The sequence below is a fragment of the Scyliorhinus torazame genome, chromosome 16, assembly GCF_047496885.1.
Source record: "Scyliorhinus torazame isolate Kashiwa2021f chromosome 16, sScyTor2.1, whole genome shotgun sequence".
NCBI classification, from domain to species: domain Eukaryota; kingdom Metazoa; phylum Chordata; class Chondrichthyes; order Carcharhiniformes; family Scyliorhinidae; genus Scyliorhinus; species Scyliorhinus torazame.
Window position 1 is genome coordinate 200,334,647 of NC_092722.1, and position 20,455 is coordinate 200,355,101.

Consider the following 20,455-nt stretch of genomic DNA (forward strand, 5'->3'; position numbering starts at 1 on the left):
AATTCTCCGCAGTGTGGAGAATTGCCACCATTGGGGCCGGTGTGGTTGACACGGTGCCGGTCGGGGGCCGCTCTATGCGGCCCCCCCCCCCCCCCCCCCGCAATTCTCCGGCCCGGATGGCCTGAGCGACCATTAAAAAAAAAAACGAGTCCCGCCGGCACCGTTCTAACATGCTCTTGAGCCGGCGGGTCCTTGGCATTGAAGGGTCCGGAGGCGACCTGTGGGGGAGGGGGGCCCGACTCGGGGGGGGGGGGGGGGGGGGCGCCTCCGATCGGCAGGCCGGCCTCTCTGTCTCTCGGCCTCCTTTCTTCCGCGCCGCCGCCTGTACTCCTGCGCATGTTGGGTCGGGGCCGGCGCGGACAAGGGAGACACTGCGCACACGCGGAAATTGTGCCGGTGGGACTACGCATGCGCGGGTTCGCCCCGGACCCACTGCGCATGCGCGCATTCCCTGCTGCCCATTTCACGGCTGGATCAGCAGCTGGAGCGGCGTGAGTTGCTGATTCTGGGGCCGTGTTGACGCCGTCGAGAAACGGCTTCAACACTTAGCTTCAGGATCAGAGAATCCAGCCCAATGTCTTTTATATGATGCTGTGAATATCTCTATTCTTTACCACCAATGTACATTAAAGTTAACTTATTGGATAAAGTGTTATACAGAGATATTGATATCAGGAAAAAAAAGAAATAGTGCATATCTAAAGTCCCTTCGTGAACTGAGGAGATTCCAAAGTGCTTTATTCAAGTAAGTACTTTTGGCATGTAGTAATGCAGTAAATAGTCCGTTTCAAGCGTCAGGTCTAATATTTTCAACAAATAAGATCATAAGAAATAGGAACAGAAGGAGGCCATGTGAGCCCTCAAGCCAGCTCCACCATTTAATATGGTCACAGCTCATCATTGCCTTCCCTTTACAACCCGTTGCACATATTCCTCAACAGCCCAGAGGCTAGCAGGCTGCCTATGTTCATCATGTGAGACATTGACTCTGAAATAGGCTGAGTCAAAAGTAGCCTGTGGGTAATGGCTGCCCCTATCAGACCATTGATCGTGCATACCGTGCCTAAGTCCGCAACATGACAAGTGCTCAGTCTACCTCAAATTACCCTGAGTAAGGCATGCCAAAAATTTGAAGAAAGCTCTTCACACGTCTACTCTGCATGAGCAAATCAAGTGATATTTTCTACTAACAAGATGCTGCTGTCAAGCCAAAAAGGTGTCCTGTCTGCAACACAAATGAGTAATGTGGGATATGAATTTCAGTGCATGTGAAAATTCAGGATAAGCGGATCATATCCCAAAAAGTAGCAGATCACATCAAACTGGCTGCTTGCAATAAGCAGAGTGCTGACTGTACTCAACCAGCCTGTGCTTGTAAAAATGTGTGCTAAGAATTACACGAACAACCAATTTAATATTATCAGTCAGGCCAGAAAAAACAGTGACTTGGGGATTGGGAGCAGTTTATAATTCCGCAATGGAGGACGGAGGGACTGATTAAGAGGGAAAGTGGAGTATGAGAGTAAGCTGTGGGGGAACCATGAAAACTGACAGTAAAAGTTGTTATAAGTATGTGAAGACAAAAATTGGTGAAGACAAATGTAGGTCCCTTACAGACAGAAAAAGAGGAATTTATAATGGGGAACAAAGAAATGGCTGAGCAACTAAATACATACTTTGGTTCTGCTTCACAAATGAGAACACAAATCAGATACCAGAAATGTTGGGGAACACAGGGTTTAGTGAGAAGGTGGAACTGAAGGAGATCAATATCAGTAGATAAATGGTGATGGAGAAATTAATGGGCTTGGAGGCTGATAAATCCCCACAGCCTGATAATCTACATCCCAGAGTACTTAAGGAAGTGGCTCTAGAATTAATGGATGCATTGGTGGTCATCTTCCAGGATTCTATAGACTCTGGAACAGTTCCAGCAGATTGGAAAGTGGCTAATGTAACTCCACAACTTAAAAAGGGAGGTAGAGAGAAAACAGGGAATTGTAGACCAGTAAACCTGCCGCCAGTAGTGGGGAAAATGCTAGAGGCCATTATAAAAGATTTAATAGCAGAGCGCTTGGAAAACTGGTGACCCTTGCATGTGAGCAGGCCATTCCATCACACTACCGAATCCTTGGGGTGGCAGAGCGGGTGACGGGGTGATGGGGGTGGGGGGGGGGGGGGGGGGGGGGGGGGGCTGGAGCGGAGGTGGGGGGGAGAGAGGGAGAGAGAGTGGAGGAGGGACCCCGGAGCATTAAGTGCTGGCTGAACTGGGGTCCCTGGCCCAAGCCCACCCCCACCATCCGCCCATCTCCTCCCCCCCGCACACCCCCTCTGCAGCCAGCCCAGCCCATCCCTCACACCAGTCTGACAGAGCAGAGGCTGGTTGAAACATTGTGAACAGGGGTCTATTGTGAAACGGTGAACATATATATACAAGTTTGTGCCCTAGCCCCTAACGCTATACTATGCTGCATCCCGTGCCAACTTAAAAAAAAAAATTTAGAGTACCCAATTCATATTTTCCAATTAAGGGGTAATTTATCGTGACCAACCCACCTAACCTGGACATCTTTGGGTTGTGGGGTGGAACCCACACAAACAAGGGGAGAATGTGCAAACTCCACACGGACAGTGACCCAGAGCCGGGATCGAACCTGGGACCTCGACGCCATGAGGCGCCAGTGCTAACCACTGCGCCACCGTGCTGCCCAACACCCGTGCCAACTTAACTGGTGTCTACCTTTCTGGCCTTACGGGCCCTAACCCTACGTCTAGGTAGATCCCCATGCGCTACATCAGGAGTGGAGGCGGCCTGCTGTGATACCCCCCCCCCGTGACCTGGGGCCCCTTTGACGGCTGTCTTCTGGGGCGACCAGGCTTGGATGGGCCTGGTCGTTGCTTGGGTGCCCCCCGGGTGGCAGGGTGCCACCCTGTTCTGCCCACGGTCCATCAGATGCGCCAGGGACAGGAGTGGGGGTGTCCGACGCGCGGTGGTGTTCCGGCACCGCCCCTGCGGGAATCCCTGGCAAGGGTCTCATCGCCTTCTCTTCTCTCGGGGTGCCCAATGACCCCCGGCTACTCCATGGGATGGGGAAGTGAGAGGAGATAACCCTGAGCCTCCCCCGCCACCTGGGGCTAACAGTCTTGGAGGCCCACTTCTGTCTCGACCAGGGTCTCGATGCTCACGGCTATGGAGCGAAGGGAGTGGACCAACTTCCCCTGGGACTGTGCCACATCAGCCTGTGACTGTGCCACCACCTTCTGGCCAATACCCGGGTAATACCACTACGCCTTCAGCCATGACCCGCTGTGACTGGGCCACGCTCTGGAGCGTGCAATGTCCAAGTGGCTCTGGCACATGGCTGCCTGTGACAGAGCAGCCCTGTTCTGGGCCTCAACCACCGCCAGGAGTGCCCAATCGAGGTGAGTGGCTCTGGGATTGTGGAGGGTTGGAGACAGCAGTGCTGTGAAGTCTGTGGGTCTACCCTGGCTGGTGCCCCAGTGTGTCTCGGGCTGCGGTGCGAGGACTCCCGTCGCTGTACATGTCCACATCCTCGCTGCTTTCTGCTTGGGTTTGTGGTTGGGGTAGATGGGAGGGACCAGAAGGGCTGGCCTCATGCCAGTTGATCCTGCAAGACACAAGACCAGATGCATGGTTGGATCACGGTTTGGAGTGGCGGTGGAGGGGGGGATAGGGTGAGTGGGCTGGTGTGTGGGGGGGGGGGGGGGGGGGGGGGGGGGGGAGGTGGAGGCGACACACATGCCATGGGGAACCGCAACTCAGCAGGGTCTCACTTGCTTGCCAGATGCCGACCTGGTGACTGCCTTCTCTCCGAGCCCACAGACTAGGTCCAGTGCCTCTGCTGTGGTGAGGGACCGCAGGTCAGGTGGTCCCCCTCCAGTCCTTTCCCTCTCCCTCATGGTTGTGAGCCACCTTCTCCTGGGGTGAGCGGGTAGACAGAAAACGCAGTGTTAGACAGTCAGGCGAATGCAGCTCAGGGGGTGGGTAGCTGGTGGGCCATCGTAGCCAGGGCACCTGGCCTCGTGGCTGGTGTGGGTACCGACATGTGGTACAGAGTGGAGGTTCTGTCGCCCTCATTGGGGGGGAGGGGAGGTGGTGGGGGGCAGGTCTGGATGTGTGGGACGGGAGTTAGTGCCAGGGGCACACTGCTACCTGCTCACCATGTCTGCCCTGAGCAGGTTGTGCAGTTTTCTCTGGCACTGCTGTCGGGTCCTGGCAGTGGGGCCAACAACGCCCGCGACCTTTGCCACCTACACCCAGGCCCAGTGTATGGCCGCGGGTGACAACCACCTTCCCACCACGGGGAACAGGGTAGCCCACTTCTGCTGCACGGCGTCCAGCAGGGTCTCGAGCTCAGCGTCTGCGAATTGTCCAGTGCCACACGCCGCCTTGTTGGCTGGGCTGAGTGTGTGTGGGGAGTGGAGCGCTCATATGCGGCTGCAGCTTTTCAGCCTCTCGAGTGTCAATCCCGACCCCGGTGAATCTGGCACCATGCTTCATTGGAATCAATCGTGTTCCTCGTGGCACCCGTGTTAGCCCATTAACAGTGGACGAATTGTCCAGGAGCGGCACCTATTTTGCACTGTCAGAGGGTCAGTACTGAGGGAGTGCCGCACTGTCAGAGGGTCAGTACTGAGGGAGTGCTGCACTGTCAGAGGGTCAGTACTGAGGGAGTGCCGCACTGTCAGAGGGTCAGTACTGAGGGAGTGCTGCACTGTCAGAGGCTCAGTACTGAGGGTGTGCCGCACTGTCAGAGTGTCAGTACTGAGGGAGCGCTGCACTGTCAGAGGGTCAGTACTGAGGGAGTGCCGCACTGTCAGAGGGTCAGGACTGAGGGAGTGCTGCACTGTCAGAGGGTCAGGACTGAGGGAGTGCTGCACTGTCAGAGGGTCAGTACTGAGGGAGTGCTGCACTGTCAGAGGGTCAGGACTGAGGGAGTGCCGCACTGTCAGAGGGTCAGGACTGAGGGAGTGCTGCACTGTCAGAGGGTCAGTACTGAGGGAGTGCTACACTGTCAGAGGGTCAGGACTGAGGGAGTGCTGCACTGTCAGAGGGTCAGTACTGAGGGAGTGCTGCACTGTCAGAGGGTCAGTACTGAGGGAGTGCTTTCATTCCGGGGCCTCTGCAAGGCCACATTCAGTCCCATTCCAGCACTAACGAGCTCCGTCTCACCAGTGCGGGCAAAATGGCACCCCGACCTCGAGACTCCCCACCGTGGCCTCTGACCCCTCCCCCAGTGCCCCAATAAAGTGCAAAATGCTTCCTGGGCACCTTGGCAGTGCCCCTGCCAAGCTGGAGTGCCCGGGGCACTGAAGCATGGCAGGCTCACAGTGCCAGGGTACCACCCAGCCCAGAGCCCAAGCAACCAGAGGCCCCGAATCGCATGGGAACCCTCCCCCTCCCTCCCCCCCACCCCCTAGTGCCGGTACGACTGGTCCCGCTTGTGGTAACCAGTGCTAACCGGTGCTCACTCAGGGTCTCCGCGGGGCGGGGTTAGATCCGGCAAGTGCATATCCTTGCATGCCTTACTACACACTTGAATATGCAACTTTCGGGCCCCCCCATTGTGGGTGGGATCCAGATCGTGTCGTCTGGTGAGATCCCTTTAGTGAGCCAGATAATTCACCGGCAGCAGCGAGGCCGTTACATCGCGCCCTGTTTGTAGATCACAGAATCAGTGAACTGGTTTGGGCAGAAGGAAGCTGCTTCACCATCATCTCCGCACTAGCACTTTGAATAAGCAACTGACTGGTTCCATTCTCCCACCTTCACCCCCTACATAGCCTTCCTTTTCATATGAAATGTACCTTCACCTTGTTTGATCGAGTAATCATCTCTGGTAATGTATTCCAGTTACTCGCCAGCTCTGTTTCGTCGTTCATTTAAAACTTGAAAGAACTCACCATGTCGATTTACCAGGATGATGCCAGGGGTGGAAAACAGCTGGAAAACTTACCCAGATCTACTATCCGGAGCAGATGATGTTTACCAGAGAAGTTCAGTTTTGATAGTGGCTATAAGGATTAACTAAGATGTTAACAAGGGATCATCAGTTTAAAATCATCAGTAATGCAATGAGGAAAGGTTGAACAATTCCATGACACATATGAGCATGAGATGCTACATCTCGTGGAAATTGTGAGAAGTAAATGCAATTGTTATATTTTCCTGGGACCTTGTATTCTGGACATAGGCACTGCCTGTTATTCCTTGCTTTTCTGGTCTTGGAGCTGTAATAACAATACTAAATGTGGAAATTTGGGTTCTTTAATATCTGGGCTCAACAGTCTTGCTGCCGTTTTCTGAAATATATCCAACATATCTCCCAGAATACTTTAGTCAGCAGATTCCTCATTTCCTGCCTCCTTTTCTCGCTATTCCCCTCTGGAGTCATTCCAGAATTTCTGAGCTGGAAAGCAGATGGCAGGAAGTGACTCTCAGACACTCAGGCATTTCAATCTCTGACTTGTTTGTCTGTTCATGGCATGTATTTACTGTTGAAGAAACAAAGCCTGGGTTTGGGCCGCTGAACTTATGTTTGTTCACTTATCTGATTTTCAAAAAAACAATTTGAATTGTGCTGTAACATCTTTGTATTAATTAAGCATTTATTCGGAGGGTCTATTTGGCACGTTGGTTTACATAGTTGCAGCATAACCAGACGTAGGTTTTACATTTAGGGAGTTATCATTGCACTAATACGATATTAGTCTGTTTTTAAAACTTAAAATGGGTAGAATTTTCTCAGTTAATAGTTGAGCCAAATCTCTGCTTTTGATTACAATATTGGTGACTGCTGCCAAATTAACCCATTACACACAGAAAGCAGGAATATTCAGCACGGTTCTCCTGCTGCTGGACCTTTCCTGTTACTTCAGCTCTCCACACGACTAAATCCTAATTAAACCCTATCCTAAGCTGCATTCCTTTCTCAAACTGATACGGGGATTCACAGCAAATAGAGTCAATGTCCATCACTGAGTGATTCATTCAGATGCATATTCCTTTGGTCTGGACCGCACTTGAAACAAAGGGTTCTCCACTGGGTTAGACACTACAGTTTGAAAGGTCGAGGAGCATTACCAGCTGGTGAAAGTGCAAGGGAGGAACCTTCCCCAACCATTGCAGCAGTGTGAAGCGGCATGTGGAGTCATAGGGTGGATTCTCCAGCCACGTCTGCACAGCGACCAGAGAATCCCGCCCGAGGTCAATGGAGTTCTCCATCGTACGTGGCTCGACTGTGATGCTCTTGCGGGGGGGGGGGGGGGGGGGCTGGTAGGAGAGTCCAGCCCATAGAGTCCTGTAGCACAGAAAAGGCCCTACGGCCCATTGCACCTGTGCCGGTCAAAAACCACCTAACTATTCTAATCCCATTTCCCAGCTCTTGGCCTTCTCTGCCCTGGATCGCAGGCACACATCTAAATACACCTTAAATGTTGGGAGGGTCTCTGCCTCCACCATCCTTTCAGGCAGCGAGTTCCAAACCCCCACCACTCTCTGAGTGAAAGGTTTTTCCTCACATCCCCTCTAAACCTCCTACTCCTTAACTTAAATCTCTGCCCCCCCTGGCCATTGATCCCTCCACCAAGGGGAAAGGTTTCTTCCGGTTTACTCTATCTATACCCCTTATAATTTTATACAACTCAATCATGTCCCCCCTCAGTCTCCTCTGCTCCAAGGAATACAATCCCTATTCAATCTCTCTTCATAACTAAAACTCTCCAGCCCATAAATCTCCCTTGCATCCTTTCCAGTGCTATCACATTCCTCCTATAATGTGGATTCCAGAACCGCACATAATACCCTCGATATGGCCTAACCAACATTTTATACAGTTCCAGCATAACCTCCCTGCTCTTAAACTCTGTGCCTCTGCTAATGAAGGCAAGTTTACCATATGCTTTCTTAACCACAGTATCCACCTGCTCTGCCACCTTAGGGGACCGGTGTACATGCACACCAAGGTCCCTCTGATCCTCGGTGCTTCCCAGGGTTCTGCCGTCTATCATGTATTCTCTTGCCTTGTTTATCCTGCCCAAGTTCATGACCTCACACTTATCCGGATTGAATTCTGTTTGCCACTAATCAGCCCATCTGACCAGCCCATTCAATTGTAAGGGAAATAGATAGGTGTTTCTGTAGCCACAAACAAGACTCTAGGATGGTATGTTGTCTCTCTGGTGCTAGGATCAACGATGTCTCGGAGCGGTTACAAGACATTCTGGAGGGGGAGGGTGAACAGCCAGTGGTCATCGTGCACATCGGTAACGACAAAGGTAAAAATAGGGGTGAGGTCCTAAAAGCAGAATATAGGGAGTTAGGAAGAAAGGTGAGAAATCGGACCTCAAAGGTAGTGATTTCAGGATTACTACCAGTGCCACGTGCCAGTCAGAGTAGGAATAGCAGGATGTATCGGATCAATATGTGGCTGAAGAGATGGTGTGAAGGGGAGGGTTTCATATTCCTGACACATTGGGACCAGTTCTGGGTAATCAGAAGGTTGGTGACTCCTTACTGCAGGCTTGTGGTGTTTGTTGGCGTGGATGGATATCTGAGAGATTGCGGGGTAAGCTTGAATGCACATGCCGATCCAGGGCAGAGGAATACCAAATGGAGAGGTTCAAATCCTGGAAGTGGATCCTTGGTGAAAGCTTCCAAGGGAAAACATTGTTTGGGGCAAGATTCCAAGGAGTATTTTTCGAGAGCAGTGATTAGAAAGCTTTGTGTGGAAGACATTCCAGTGAAGGCAGTTGGCTCACCGTGTGATAAGCATCTTGGGGAAAATAGATGAGAAATTTGCAGATGTTGTATTTAGTGGCATTTGTCACTCAGTTTCAGAGTGTCTGACCACATTTTGCCCATTGGTTTACATGGACTGTGTACTTACTTAAGAATATTAGAGTATAAGATTGATTTTGTAACTTGTGTTATCCGTAAAAATATATATATATCTGTAAAGGTATAGCTGAGGTGAAGGAGTAATGTATTATAGATCATCTTTTCTTGTTTTATTCTTTTGTTACAAGCTCAGACAGTCTTGTGACTCAATTAATCAACGTATCTAAACAAAGAAATAAAAGTTAGGATCTATCAAGCCAGTTCCACCCTGGGATCTGACTTGTACAGTAGTAGCACCTGGAATAATGTGTGCGATATTTGGTCTTCTTATCTGAGGAAGGATGCTCTAACTATAGAGGGAGTGCAGCGAAGGTTTACCACCTGATTCCTGGGATGGCGGGACTGACGTATGAGGGGAGATTGAATTAGTTAGGATTGTATTCGCTGGAATTCAGAAGAATGAGGGGATCGCATAGAAACCTATAAAATTCTAACAGGACTAGACCGGGTAGATGAGGATATGGGGTAAACCATTTAGGACTGAGATGAGGAGAATTATTTTCACCCAGAGGGTGATGAGCCTGTGGAATTCGCTACCACTGAAAGCAGCTGAGGCCAAAATGTTATATGTTTTCGAGAAGGAGTTAGATGTAGCTCTTAGGGCTAAAGGGATCAAAGAAAATGGGGGAAAGCAGAAACAGGTTGCCCAGTTGGATGATCAGCATGAACATAATGGATAGAGGAGCAGGCTTGAAGGGCAGAATCGCCTCCTCCTCCTATTTTCTATATTTTGTTATGGGCCAGGGTTTAGAGAACCCCAAAGTATATCATGGAGTTCACCTGACCCACAACTTTGAATAGATTGTGGTTATGGGGAGCACACAGGCCTACTTTCTAGGTGTGATGCAACAGAAATCTACAGTACTTTTAAATGAAAACAATGTTTATTTATGAAACCAGTTAACACTTTATAAACCCACAGTAAACATATTAACAACTATCAGCACCAATAAATCCCCCCATAGAATACAGTACTCTATAAGTAACTCTTAATCTTTCCTTGCACCATCCATAAGACAAAAATAACCCTTTTTACAGAAAGACATCAGGTTTAACTTCACTACTGAGAACAGTTACCACTTTGAAATCACCACATGAACATCCATAAACTTGAGAGATTCATACATATCTTGCTGTGACTGCAGCTTCTCCAAATCTAAAACAAAACTAAACACACCCTGTAGCTGCGAGCCTAAAATGAAAGTAAAAGCAGACAGACAGCCCAGCTCCACCCACACTCTGACATCACTGATAAACACCCCTTCCTTAAAGGTACATCCACTTCAGCTATTTTATAAACCCCCATTTGTTAAAGGTACTCTCATATGACAGTTTGGAAGGTGCGATCGCTGGATCCTTACAGCAAATGGTCTGGCTCTAGAATGCACTGCATAGGTATGGTGGAGGCAAGTTTAATCAGGGCATTCAAAAGGGCACAAAATGATTATTTGAATAGAAACAATGGGGTGCAGGGAAAAGAAAGGAAAATGCCACACTGTCACAGTGCTTATTTGGAGGCACAGTGCATACATGATGGGTCGAATGGCCTCCTTCTGTGCCGTAACAATTGTCTGAGATGTTAAGCCAAACATTTGGGCAGCAAGGTAGCACAAGTGGCTAGCACCGTGGCTTCACAGCGCCAGTGTCCCAGGTTCGATTCCCCACTGGGTCACCAACTGTGTGGAGTCTGCACGTTCTCCCCGTGTCTGCGTGGGTTTCCTCCGGGTGCTCCGGTTTCCTCCCACAGTCCAAAGACGTGCAGGTTAGGTGGATTGGCCATGATAAATTGCCCTTAGTGACCAAAAGGTGAGATGGGGTTATTGGGTTACGGGGATAGGGTGGAAGTGAGGGCTTAAGTGGATCGGTGCAGACACGATGGGCCGAATGGCCTCCTTCTGCACTGTAAGTTCTATGTTCTACTGCCAATCATCAGCAAAGTGTTGGAAGAAACCATCGACCATGTTCTGAAGCAGAACCTATAATCCAGATTAGGTTCCTCCAGATTGCCTGACTCAAGACCACATTACAGCCTTGGTATGGATAAAGACATTATCTGAATGCCAGTGCTCCATATGGCATTTCATGTGCCACCTCGTCTATCCATTCTGTTAATTTCAGCACATCATTTCCACTATAATCCTTTTGTCTGTCCAATAAAATGATTGTGATGAGATGTTTAAGAACAGATTGGTGTTGCTGACCTTCCACGATATATTGCCTTTAATAAATCTAATCTCAGTTAGGCCATGCATTTTTAATTTCCAATTTGAAAACTTGCTGAGAACCAATGTTAAACTATTTAGTCTATAATTACCTGATTTAAACACTTCTCCCTTCTCGTACAAAGATTTTACATTGTTTAGCAAGAGGCACAACTTTAGATTGAATGGATTTTATAGAATTGCTACAGTGCAGAAGGAGGTCATTCGGGCCCCCAACCCTCTGAAAGAGCACCCTACCTAGGCCCACTCCCCGTCCCTATCCCCATAAACCCACCCATGGGGGCATTCTCCCCATGTTGTGTGGGTTTCCTCGGGTGCTCTGGTTTCCTCCCACAATCCAAAGATGTGCAGGTTAGGCGGATTAGCCATGCTAAATTGCCCCGAGGTAGGGCGGGGGAGTAGGCCTGGGTACGGTACTCTTTCAGAGTGTCGGTGCAGATTTGATGGGCAGCATGGCCTCCTTCAGCTTCTCTGGAAAGGCTTCTCTGTCGGGCTTCTCTGGAAAGTACAAACTCCACACAGACAGTCATCCAAGGCTGGAATTGAACCCAGGTCCCTGGCACAGTGAAGCAGCAGTACTAACCATTACGGTACACGTATCACAGAACAGAACGGTATCACTGGTTGTTTAAGGCTTGTAATTTACAGCAATTGAATCAGCTGTAAAAAAAAATCTTTGATCGATTTATAAATCATCATCTTCCAGGTATCAAGGCAAAGAGGGATGGGCACCAGCATCTTACCTCAGAAAGGTCAAGGATGAACTTGCTGTCAAGAAAAAACCTCTTACTGGACCAGTAGAGATAATTGGAAATATAATGGAGATAAGTAATCTACTGAACAAGAAAACGTGCAGTGAAAAGAATTTACAGACAGAAAACGAATCCAACCTATATGATCATCCTCCTATCACTGCGAAGGAAATCAGCCTTCCGCTGCCTTGTGAACAGACCAATGGCACTGCAACTACATTGGCGACACCAGAGAAGAAAGTGAGCCGAGCGCTGGGGTCCCCGGCTGTTGCCAGGGTTGCCCCACAGAGGGCAGAAATAGGTAAGTGATTGAAAGTATGCCTCTTTCTCAAATATAGGTCCAGCATTCAACAATGTTTATCATTTGTCAAGTTCCTGAGCTAAAACCTTGCATTTACCTTTTCAGTTCCTTAACTCAGCTGTTTCTGTTGTCATCCATTTCAGATGATAAAAGCTCAGTTCCCTTAATAGCTGTTGATGGACATTATTTTGGGGTTGTGGCACTTGTTGATGTCACAGAATTGTTCCAGCGCAGAACGAGGCCATTTGGCCCATCCTGTCTGCATTTGCTCTCCACAAGAGCATTATGACTTGGTGCCATTTCCCCGTAACCCCAGCACATTGCGTCTATTCAAATAATCATCTAATCCCCTTTGGAATACCTCGATTGAACCTGCCTCCACCACACTTCCAGGCAGTGCAATCCAGACCTGAACAGCTCATGTGAAAAAGTTTTTCTCTCACATCACATTTGCTTCTTTTGCAAATTTCTTTAAGTCTGTGCCTTCTCATTATTGATCCTTTTACAAGCGGGATCAGTTTCTCCCTGTCCACTCTGTCCATCCCCCTCATGATTTTGAACATCTTTATCAAATCTCCACTTAGCCTTCTTCTCTCCCAGGAGAACAGTCCCAACCTCTCCAATCTATCCTCATAACTGAAGTTTCTCATCCCTGGAACCATCCTTGTAAAATCTTCTGCTCTCTCTCCAATGTGTTCACATCCTTCCTATAGTGTGGCCCAGAACTGTGCACAATATTCCAGCTGAGGTCTAATTAGTGTCTTGTATAAATTCAGCATAACCTCCTTTCTCTTGTACTCTCTGCCCCGATTATTAAAGCCCAGAATACCATCTGCTTTATTACACAAACAAAAAGAGAAAATACTGGACAATCTCAGCTGGTCTGGCGGCATCTGTGGAGAGAGAAGGGAGCTAACGTTTCGAGTCTGTATGACTCTTTTGTCAAAACTGGATTGAACTGGAAATAGGGACAGATTGAGTGTGGGGGGGGGGGGGGGGGGGGCGGGGGGGCTGGATAGGGGGCCAGCCATTGGTGGAGATTGACAAAGATGTTTCAAAGACACTAAATAACTATGGATTCAGTGAACGACTTTATAGAATCATAGAATTTTCAATGCAGAAGGAGGCCATTCGGCCCGGAAACAGCACCCTACACAAGCCCACACCTCATCCCCGTAACCCAGTAAACATAGAACATAGAAAATACAGCACAGAACAGGCCCTTCGGCCCACAATGTTGTGCCGAACCTTTGTCCTAGATTAATCATAGATTATCATTGAATTTACAGTGCAGAAGGAGGCCATTCGGCCCCCCCCGAGTCTGCACCGGCCCCCGGGAAGAGCACTCCACCCAAACCCAACACCTCCACCCAACACCAAGGGCAATTTGAACATTAAGGGCAATTTATCATTGGCCAATTCACCTAACCCGCACATCTTTGGATTGTGGGAGGAAACCGGAGCACCTGGAGGAAACCCACGCAGACACGGGGAGGATGTGCAGACCCCGCACAGACAGTGACCCAAGCCGGAATCGAACCTGGGACCCTGGAGCTGTAAAGCAATTGTGCTATCCAGAATGCTACCGTGCTGCCCTTGAGAACAAATAAATCTACACTATATCATTTAACCGTAATCCATGTACCTATCCAATAGCTGCTTGAAGGTCCCTAATGTTTCCGACTCAACTACTTCCACAGGCAGTGCATTCCATGCCCCCACTACTCTCTGGATAAAGAACCTACCTCTGATATCCCTCCTATATCTTCCACCTTTCACCTTAAATTTATGTCCCCTTGTAATGGTTTGTTCCACCCGGGGAAAAAGTCTCTGACTGTCTACTCTATCTATTCCCCTGATCATCTTATAAACCTCTATCAAGTCGCCCCTCATCCTTCTCCGTTCTAATGAGAAAAGGCCTAGCACCCTCAACCTTTCCTCGTAAGACCTACTCTCCATTCCAGGCAACATCCTGGTAAATCTTCTTTGCACCTTTTCCAAACCTTCCACATCCTTCCTAAAATGAGGCGACCAGAACTGTACACAGTACTCCAAATGTGGCCTTACCAAAGTTTTGTACAGCTGCATCATCACCTCACGGCTCTTAAATTCAATCCCTCTGTTAATGAACGCGAGCACACCATAGGCCTTCTTCACAGCTCTATCCACTTGAGTGGCAACTTTCAAAGATGTATGAACATAGACCCCAAGATCTCTCTGCTCCTCCACATTGCCAAGAACTCTACCGTTAACCCTGTATTCCGCATTCATATTTGTCCTTCCAAAATGGACAACCTCACACTTTTCAGGGTTAAACTCCATCTGCCACTTCTCAGCCCAGCTCTGCGTCCTATCTATGTCTCTTTGCAGCCGACAACAGCCCTCCTTACTATCCACAACTCCACCAATCTTCGTATCATCTGCAAATTTACTGACCCACCCTTCAACTCCCTCATCCAAGTCATTAATGAAAATCACAAACAGCAGAGGACCCAGAACTGATCCCTGCGGTACGCCACTGGTAACTGGGATCCAGGCTGAATATTTGCCATCCACCACCACTCTCTGACTTCTATCGGTTAGCCAGTTTGTTATCCAACTGGCCAAATTTCCCACTATCCCATGCCTCCTTACTTTCTGCATAAGCCTACCATGGGGAACTTTATCAAATGCCTTACTAAAATCCATGTACACTACATCCACTGCTTTACCTTCATCCACATGCTTGGTCACCTCCTCAAAGAATTCAATAAGATTTGTAAGGCAAGACCTACCCCTCACAAATCCGTGCTGACTATCCCTAATCAAGCAGTGTCTTTCCAGATGCTCAGAAATCCTATCCTTCAGTACCCTTTCCATTACTTTGCCTACCACCGAAGTAAGACTAACTGGCCTGTAATTCCCAGGGTTATCCCTAGTCCCTTTTTTGAACAGGGGCACGACATTCGCCACTCTCCAATCCCCTGGTACCACCCCTGTTGACAGTGAGGACGAAAAGATCATTGCCAACGGCTCTGCAATTTCATCTCTTGCTTCCCATAGAATCCTTGGATATATCCCGTCAGGCCCGGGGGACTTGTCTATCCTCAAGTTTTTCAAAATGCCCAACACATCTTCCTTCCTAACAAGTATTTCCTCGAGCTTACCAATCTGTTTCACACTGTCCTCTCCAACAATATCGCCCCTCTCATTTGCAAATACAGAAGAAAAGTACTCGTTCAAGACCTCTCCTATCTCTTCAGACTCAATACACAATCTCCCGCTACTGTCCTTGATCGGACCTACCCTCGCTCTAGTCATTCTCATACTTCTCACATATGTGTAAAAGGCCTTGGGGTTTTCCTTGATCCTACCCGCCAAAGATTGTTCATGCCCTCTCTTAGCTCTCCTAATCCCTTTCTTCAGTTCCCTCCTGGCTATCTTGTATCCCTCCAATGCCCTGTCTGAACCTTGTTTCCTCAGCCTTACATAAGTCACCTTTTTCCTCTTAACAAGACATTCAACCTCTCTTGTCAACCATGGTTCCCTCACTCGACCATCTCTTCCCTGCCTGACAGGGACATACATATCAAGGACACGTAGCACCTGTTCCTTGAACAAGTTCCACATTTCACTTGTGTCCTTCCCTACCAGCCTATGTTCCCAACTTATGCACTTCAATTCTTGTCTGACAACATCGTATTTACCCTTCCCCCAATTGTAAACCTTGCCCTGTTGCACGTACCTATCCCTCTCCATTACTAAAGTGAAAGTCACAGAATTGTGATCACTATCTCCAAAATGCTCCCCCACTAACAAATCTATCACTTGCCCTGGCTCATTACCCAGCACTAAATCCAATATTGCCCCTCCTCTGGTCGGACAATCTACATACTGCGTTAGAAAAGCTTCCTGGACACACTGCACAAACACCACCCCATCCAAACTATTTGATCTAAAGAGTTTCCACTCAATATTTGGGAAGTTCAAGTCGCCCATGACTACTACCCTATGACTTCTGCACCTTTCCAAAATCTGTTTCCCAATCTGTTCCTCCACATCTCTGCTACTATTGGGGGGCCTATAGAAAACTCCTAACAAGGTGACTGCTCCTTTCCTATTTCTGACTTCAACCCATACTACCTCAGTAGGCTGATACTCCTCGAACTGCCTTTCTGCAGCTGTTATACTATCTCTAATTAATAATGCCACCCCCCCCCACCTCTTTTACCACCCTCCCTAATCTTATTGAAACATCTATAACCAGGGACCTCCAACAACCATTTTTGCCCCTCTTCTATCCAAGTTTCCGTGATGCCCACCACATCGTAGTCCCAAGTACCGATCCATGCCTTAAGTTCACCCACCTTATTCCTGATGCTTCTTGCGTTGAAGTATACACACTTCAACCCCTTTCCGTGCCTGCAAGTACTCTCCTTTGTCAGTGTTCCCTTCCCCACTGCCTCATTACACGCTTTGGCGTCCTGAATATCGGCTACCTTAGTTGCTGGACTACAAATCCGGTTCCCATTCCCCTGCCAAATTAGTTTAAACCCTCCCGAAGAGTACTAGAAAACCTCCCTCCCAGGATATTGGTGCCCCTCTGGTTCAGATGCAACCCATCCTGCTTGTACAGGTCCCACCTTCCCCAGAATGCCCTCCAATTATCCAAATACCTGAAGCCCTCCCTCCTACACCATTCCTGCAGCCACCTGTTCAACTGCACTCTCTCCCTATTCCTAGCCTCGCTATCACGTGGCACCGGCAACAAACCAGAGATGACAACTCTGTCTGTCCTGGCTTTCAACTTCCAGCCTAACTCCCTAAACTTGTTTATTACCTCCACACCCCTTTTCCTACCCATGTCGTTGGCACCACGACTTCTGGCTGCTCACCCTCCCCCTTAAGGATCCTGAAGACACGATCCGAGACATCCCTGGCCCTGGCACCCGGGAGGCAACATACCTTCCGGGAGTCTCGCTCGCGACCACAGAATCTCCTATCTATTCCCCTAACCATTGAATCTCCTACAACTATTGCTTTTCTATTCTCCCCCCTTCCCTTCTGAGCCCCAGAGCCAGACTCAGTGCCAGAGACCTGGCCGCTAGGGCCTTCCCCCGGTAGGTCATCCCCCCCAACAGCATCCAAAACGGTATACTTGTTTTGAAGGGGAACGGCCACGAGGGATCCCTGCACTTTCTGCCTGTTTGTTTTTTTCCCCCTGACTGTAACCCAGCTATTCTTGTCCTGTACCTTGGGTGTGGTTACCTCCTTGTAACTCTTCTCAATCACCCCCTCTGCCTCCCGGATGATCCGAAGTTCATCCAGCTTCAGCTCCAGTTTCCTAACACGGTCTTTGAGGAGCTGAAGTTGGGTGCACTTCCCGCAGGTATAGTCAGTGGGGACACCGGTGGTATCCCTCACCACCCACATCCTACAGGAGGAGCATGTAACTGGCCTAGCCTCCATCCCCTCTTACCTTATAGAATATAGCTGCTGTGTGGACTAACTAGACCTCCGCCCTCCGACTCTGCTCCCAGTCAGCTACACTTCCTGTAAACTCCTGGCTCTCTTCGCACTCTTTGCGGAAATGTTGGAAACAAAATGAAAGGAGCACCTTACTCCCTCCTCACCTAACTCCCTCGGTCACCAAACTTTCACTATCGCACTCAAATGCACCAAATTCAGCACTCCCTCGGTCACCCAACTCTCACTATCGCACTCAAATGCACCAAATTCAGCACTCCCTCGGTCACCAAACTCTCACTATCGCACTCAAATGCACCAAATTCAGCACTCCCTCGGTCACCAAACTCTCACTATCGCACTCAAATGCACCAAATTCAGTACTCAGTGCAAACAAAGTCTGCACTGTAGGGATCACTTTTATACTGTGAATCTAGCCTCTGAAAACCTGGCCTAATCCAATTAACTAATTAACAAGCTCCAGCTGCAAGTGCCTACAAGTAGAAGCCGGTTTAAAGCTCATTGAAAATTCACCTTCTTCTAAACCAAACAGCAACTTTTAAGTTAATTAACTAAATAAAAGAAAGACTAAACTTGAGATAAAAATTAAGCCTTATACTCCCTCGGTCACCAAACTCTCACTATCGCACTCAAATGCACCAAATTCAGCACTCAGTGCAAACCCACCCAACCTTTTTGACACTAAGGGTAATTTAGCGTGGCCAATCCACCTAACCTGCACATCTTTGGGAGGAAACCGGAGCACCCGGAGGAAACCCACACAGACACGGGGAGATCCTGCAGTCTCTGCACAGACAGTGACCCAAGCCGGGAATCAAACCCGGGACCCTGGAGCGGTGAAGCAACAGTGCTTAGATTAGAATGTGTGAATAGCAGAACAAAGGTGAGCAGTGTGTCAAAGATAATCTAGTAATAGTGAACAGCTGGGGTGGGGAGAGGGGGGACAATGGTGAGGAAAAAACAGATCAATGGAAGAAATGAAAATAAATTGATAGAAATAAAAATAGGGTGTAGGTGGAGGAGAGAGTTCACAGTCTGAAGTTGTTGAACTCAATGTTAGGTCCGGATGGCTGTAACGTGCCTAATCGGAAGATGTGGTGCTGTTCCTCCTGTTTGCGCTTGCTTCACTGGAACATTGCAACAGGCCGAGGACGGACATGTGGATGTGAGAGCAGGGCGGTGAGTTTAAATGGCAACAGGAATGTCTGGGTCCTGCTTGTGGACGGATGTAAGGTGTTCTACAAAGCGGTCACCCAGTCTCTCCAATGTGGAGTAGACGGCACTGGGAGTAGCAAATGCAACAGACCAGAATGAAGAAGGTGCACGTGAAGCGCTGCCTCTCCTGAAAAGAGTGTTCAGGCCCTGGGATGGTGAGCAGGGAGGAGGTAAAGGGGAAGGTGTTGCACCTTCTGCAATTGCATGGGAAGGTGCCATGGGAAGCGGATGAGGTGTTGAGGGTGATGGAGGAGTGGATCAGGGTATCCTGGAGGGAACAGTCCCTGCGAAATGTTGACAGGGGAGTAATGGGAAGATGCCTGAACAATTCCCATCCACTCTCTGGCTGAACCTGTCCGATCACTGAACAATTTCTCCTTTAAAATCCAACTCCATAGCCTGTTACGCCTTCCCTCATTAACCATAGAACCATAGAAATCTATACAGTGCTGAATGAGGCCATTCAGCCCATTGAATCTGCATCGACCCTCTGAAAGAGCACTCTACCGAGGCCCACTTCCCCACCCAATCTCCATAACCCCATAGCCCCACTTAATCTTTGGTCACTAAGGGGCAATTTATCACGGCCAATCCACTAACCTGCACATCTTTGGAACGTGGGAAGAAACCGGAGCACCCGGAGGAAACCCACGCAGACACGGGGAGAAAGTGCAAACTCCACACAGTCACACAGCGCCGGAATTGAACCCGGGTCCCTGGCGCTGTGAGATAGCAGTGCTAAGCACTGCCGCCATCCTGCCTTTGATCCCCTTCACCCTAATGCTATATCTGACTGCTTCTTGAAAACATACAATGTTTTGGCTTCAACTACTTCCTGTGGTAATTCCACAGGCTGACCACTCTCTAGGTGAAGAAATTTCTCCCCATCTCTTCCTAAATGGTCTACCCCGTATCCTCAGACTGTGTCCCCTGTTTCTGGACACCCTCACCATCAGGAACATCCTTCCTGCATCTACCCCGTCCAGTCCTGTTAGAATTTTATAGGTTTCTATGAGATTCCCCCCTCATTCTTCTGAACTCCAGCGAATACAATCCGAACCGACTCAATAGGTTTAAGGTCCGAAGGGCAAAGTTTAGAGGAGATGTGCGAGGCAGATGTTTTACACAGAGTACCTGGAACATGTTGCCAGGGGAGTTTGTGGAAGCAGATACATTAACGCCGTTCAAGACACCTTGATGAACACATAGGATAGGAAAGGATACGGTACAAGGAAGTGCTGAGGGTATGGCCAAGGTTGGTATCATGACTGGTACAAGTTTGGAGGGCCAAAGGGCCTGTTCCTGTACTGTACTGTTATTTATTCTTTGAATACTTTGCCTGCCTCACACCCTTCAACAGTGCCTTTCCCAATTTAAAAAATCTATTCTTGAATACGGTAGAATGATGGGGTGTAGATTCATTTGTTCTTAATCTAGGACAAAAGTTTGGCACAGCATCGTGGGCCGAAGGGCCTGTTCTGTGCTGTATTTTTCTATGCTCTATGTTCTATGAATACACGCTGGTTACCAGTGAGAAAAACGAGTGCTCCCTTTTCCTCGGAGGTAAGAACCCCCACGG

The 20,455-nt window shown here is 48.8% G+C and overlaps 1 protein-coding gene across 4 annotated transcripts in view; it reads left to right on the plus strand.

Moving 5' to 3' along the window:
- The window catches only part of sh3pxd2aa (SH3 and PX domains 2Aa), a 395,200-nt gene that overhangs the window by 319,410 nt on the left and 55,335 nt on the right, over positions 1 to 20,455 (plus strand). For all 4 annotated transcript variants that reach the window (XM_072479783.1, XM_072479782.1, XM_072479785.1 and 1 more), the window contains one exon: positions 11,849 to 12,195. In XM_072479783.1, coding sequence (XP_072335884.1) covers positions 11,849 to 12,195 — 347 coding nt within the window. The remainder of the gene's footprint in view (positions 1 to 11,848; positions 12,196 to 20,455) is intronic.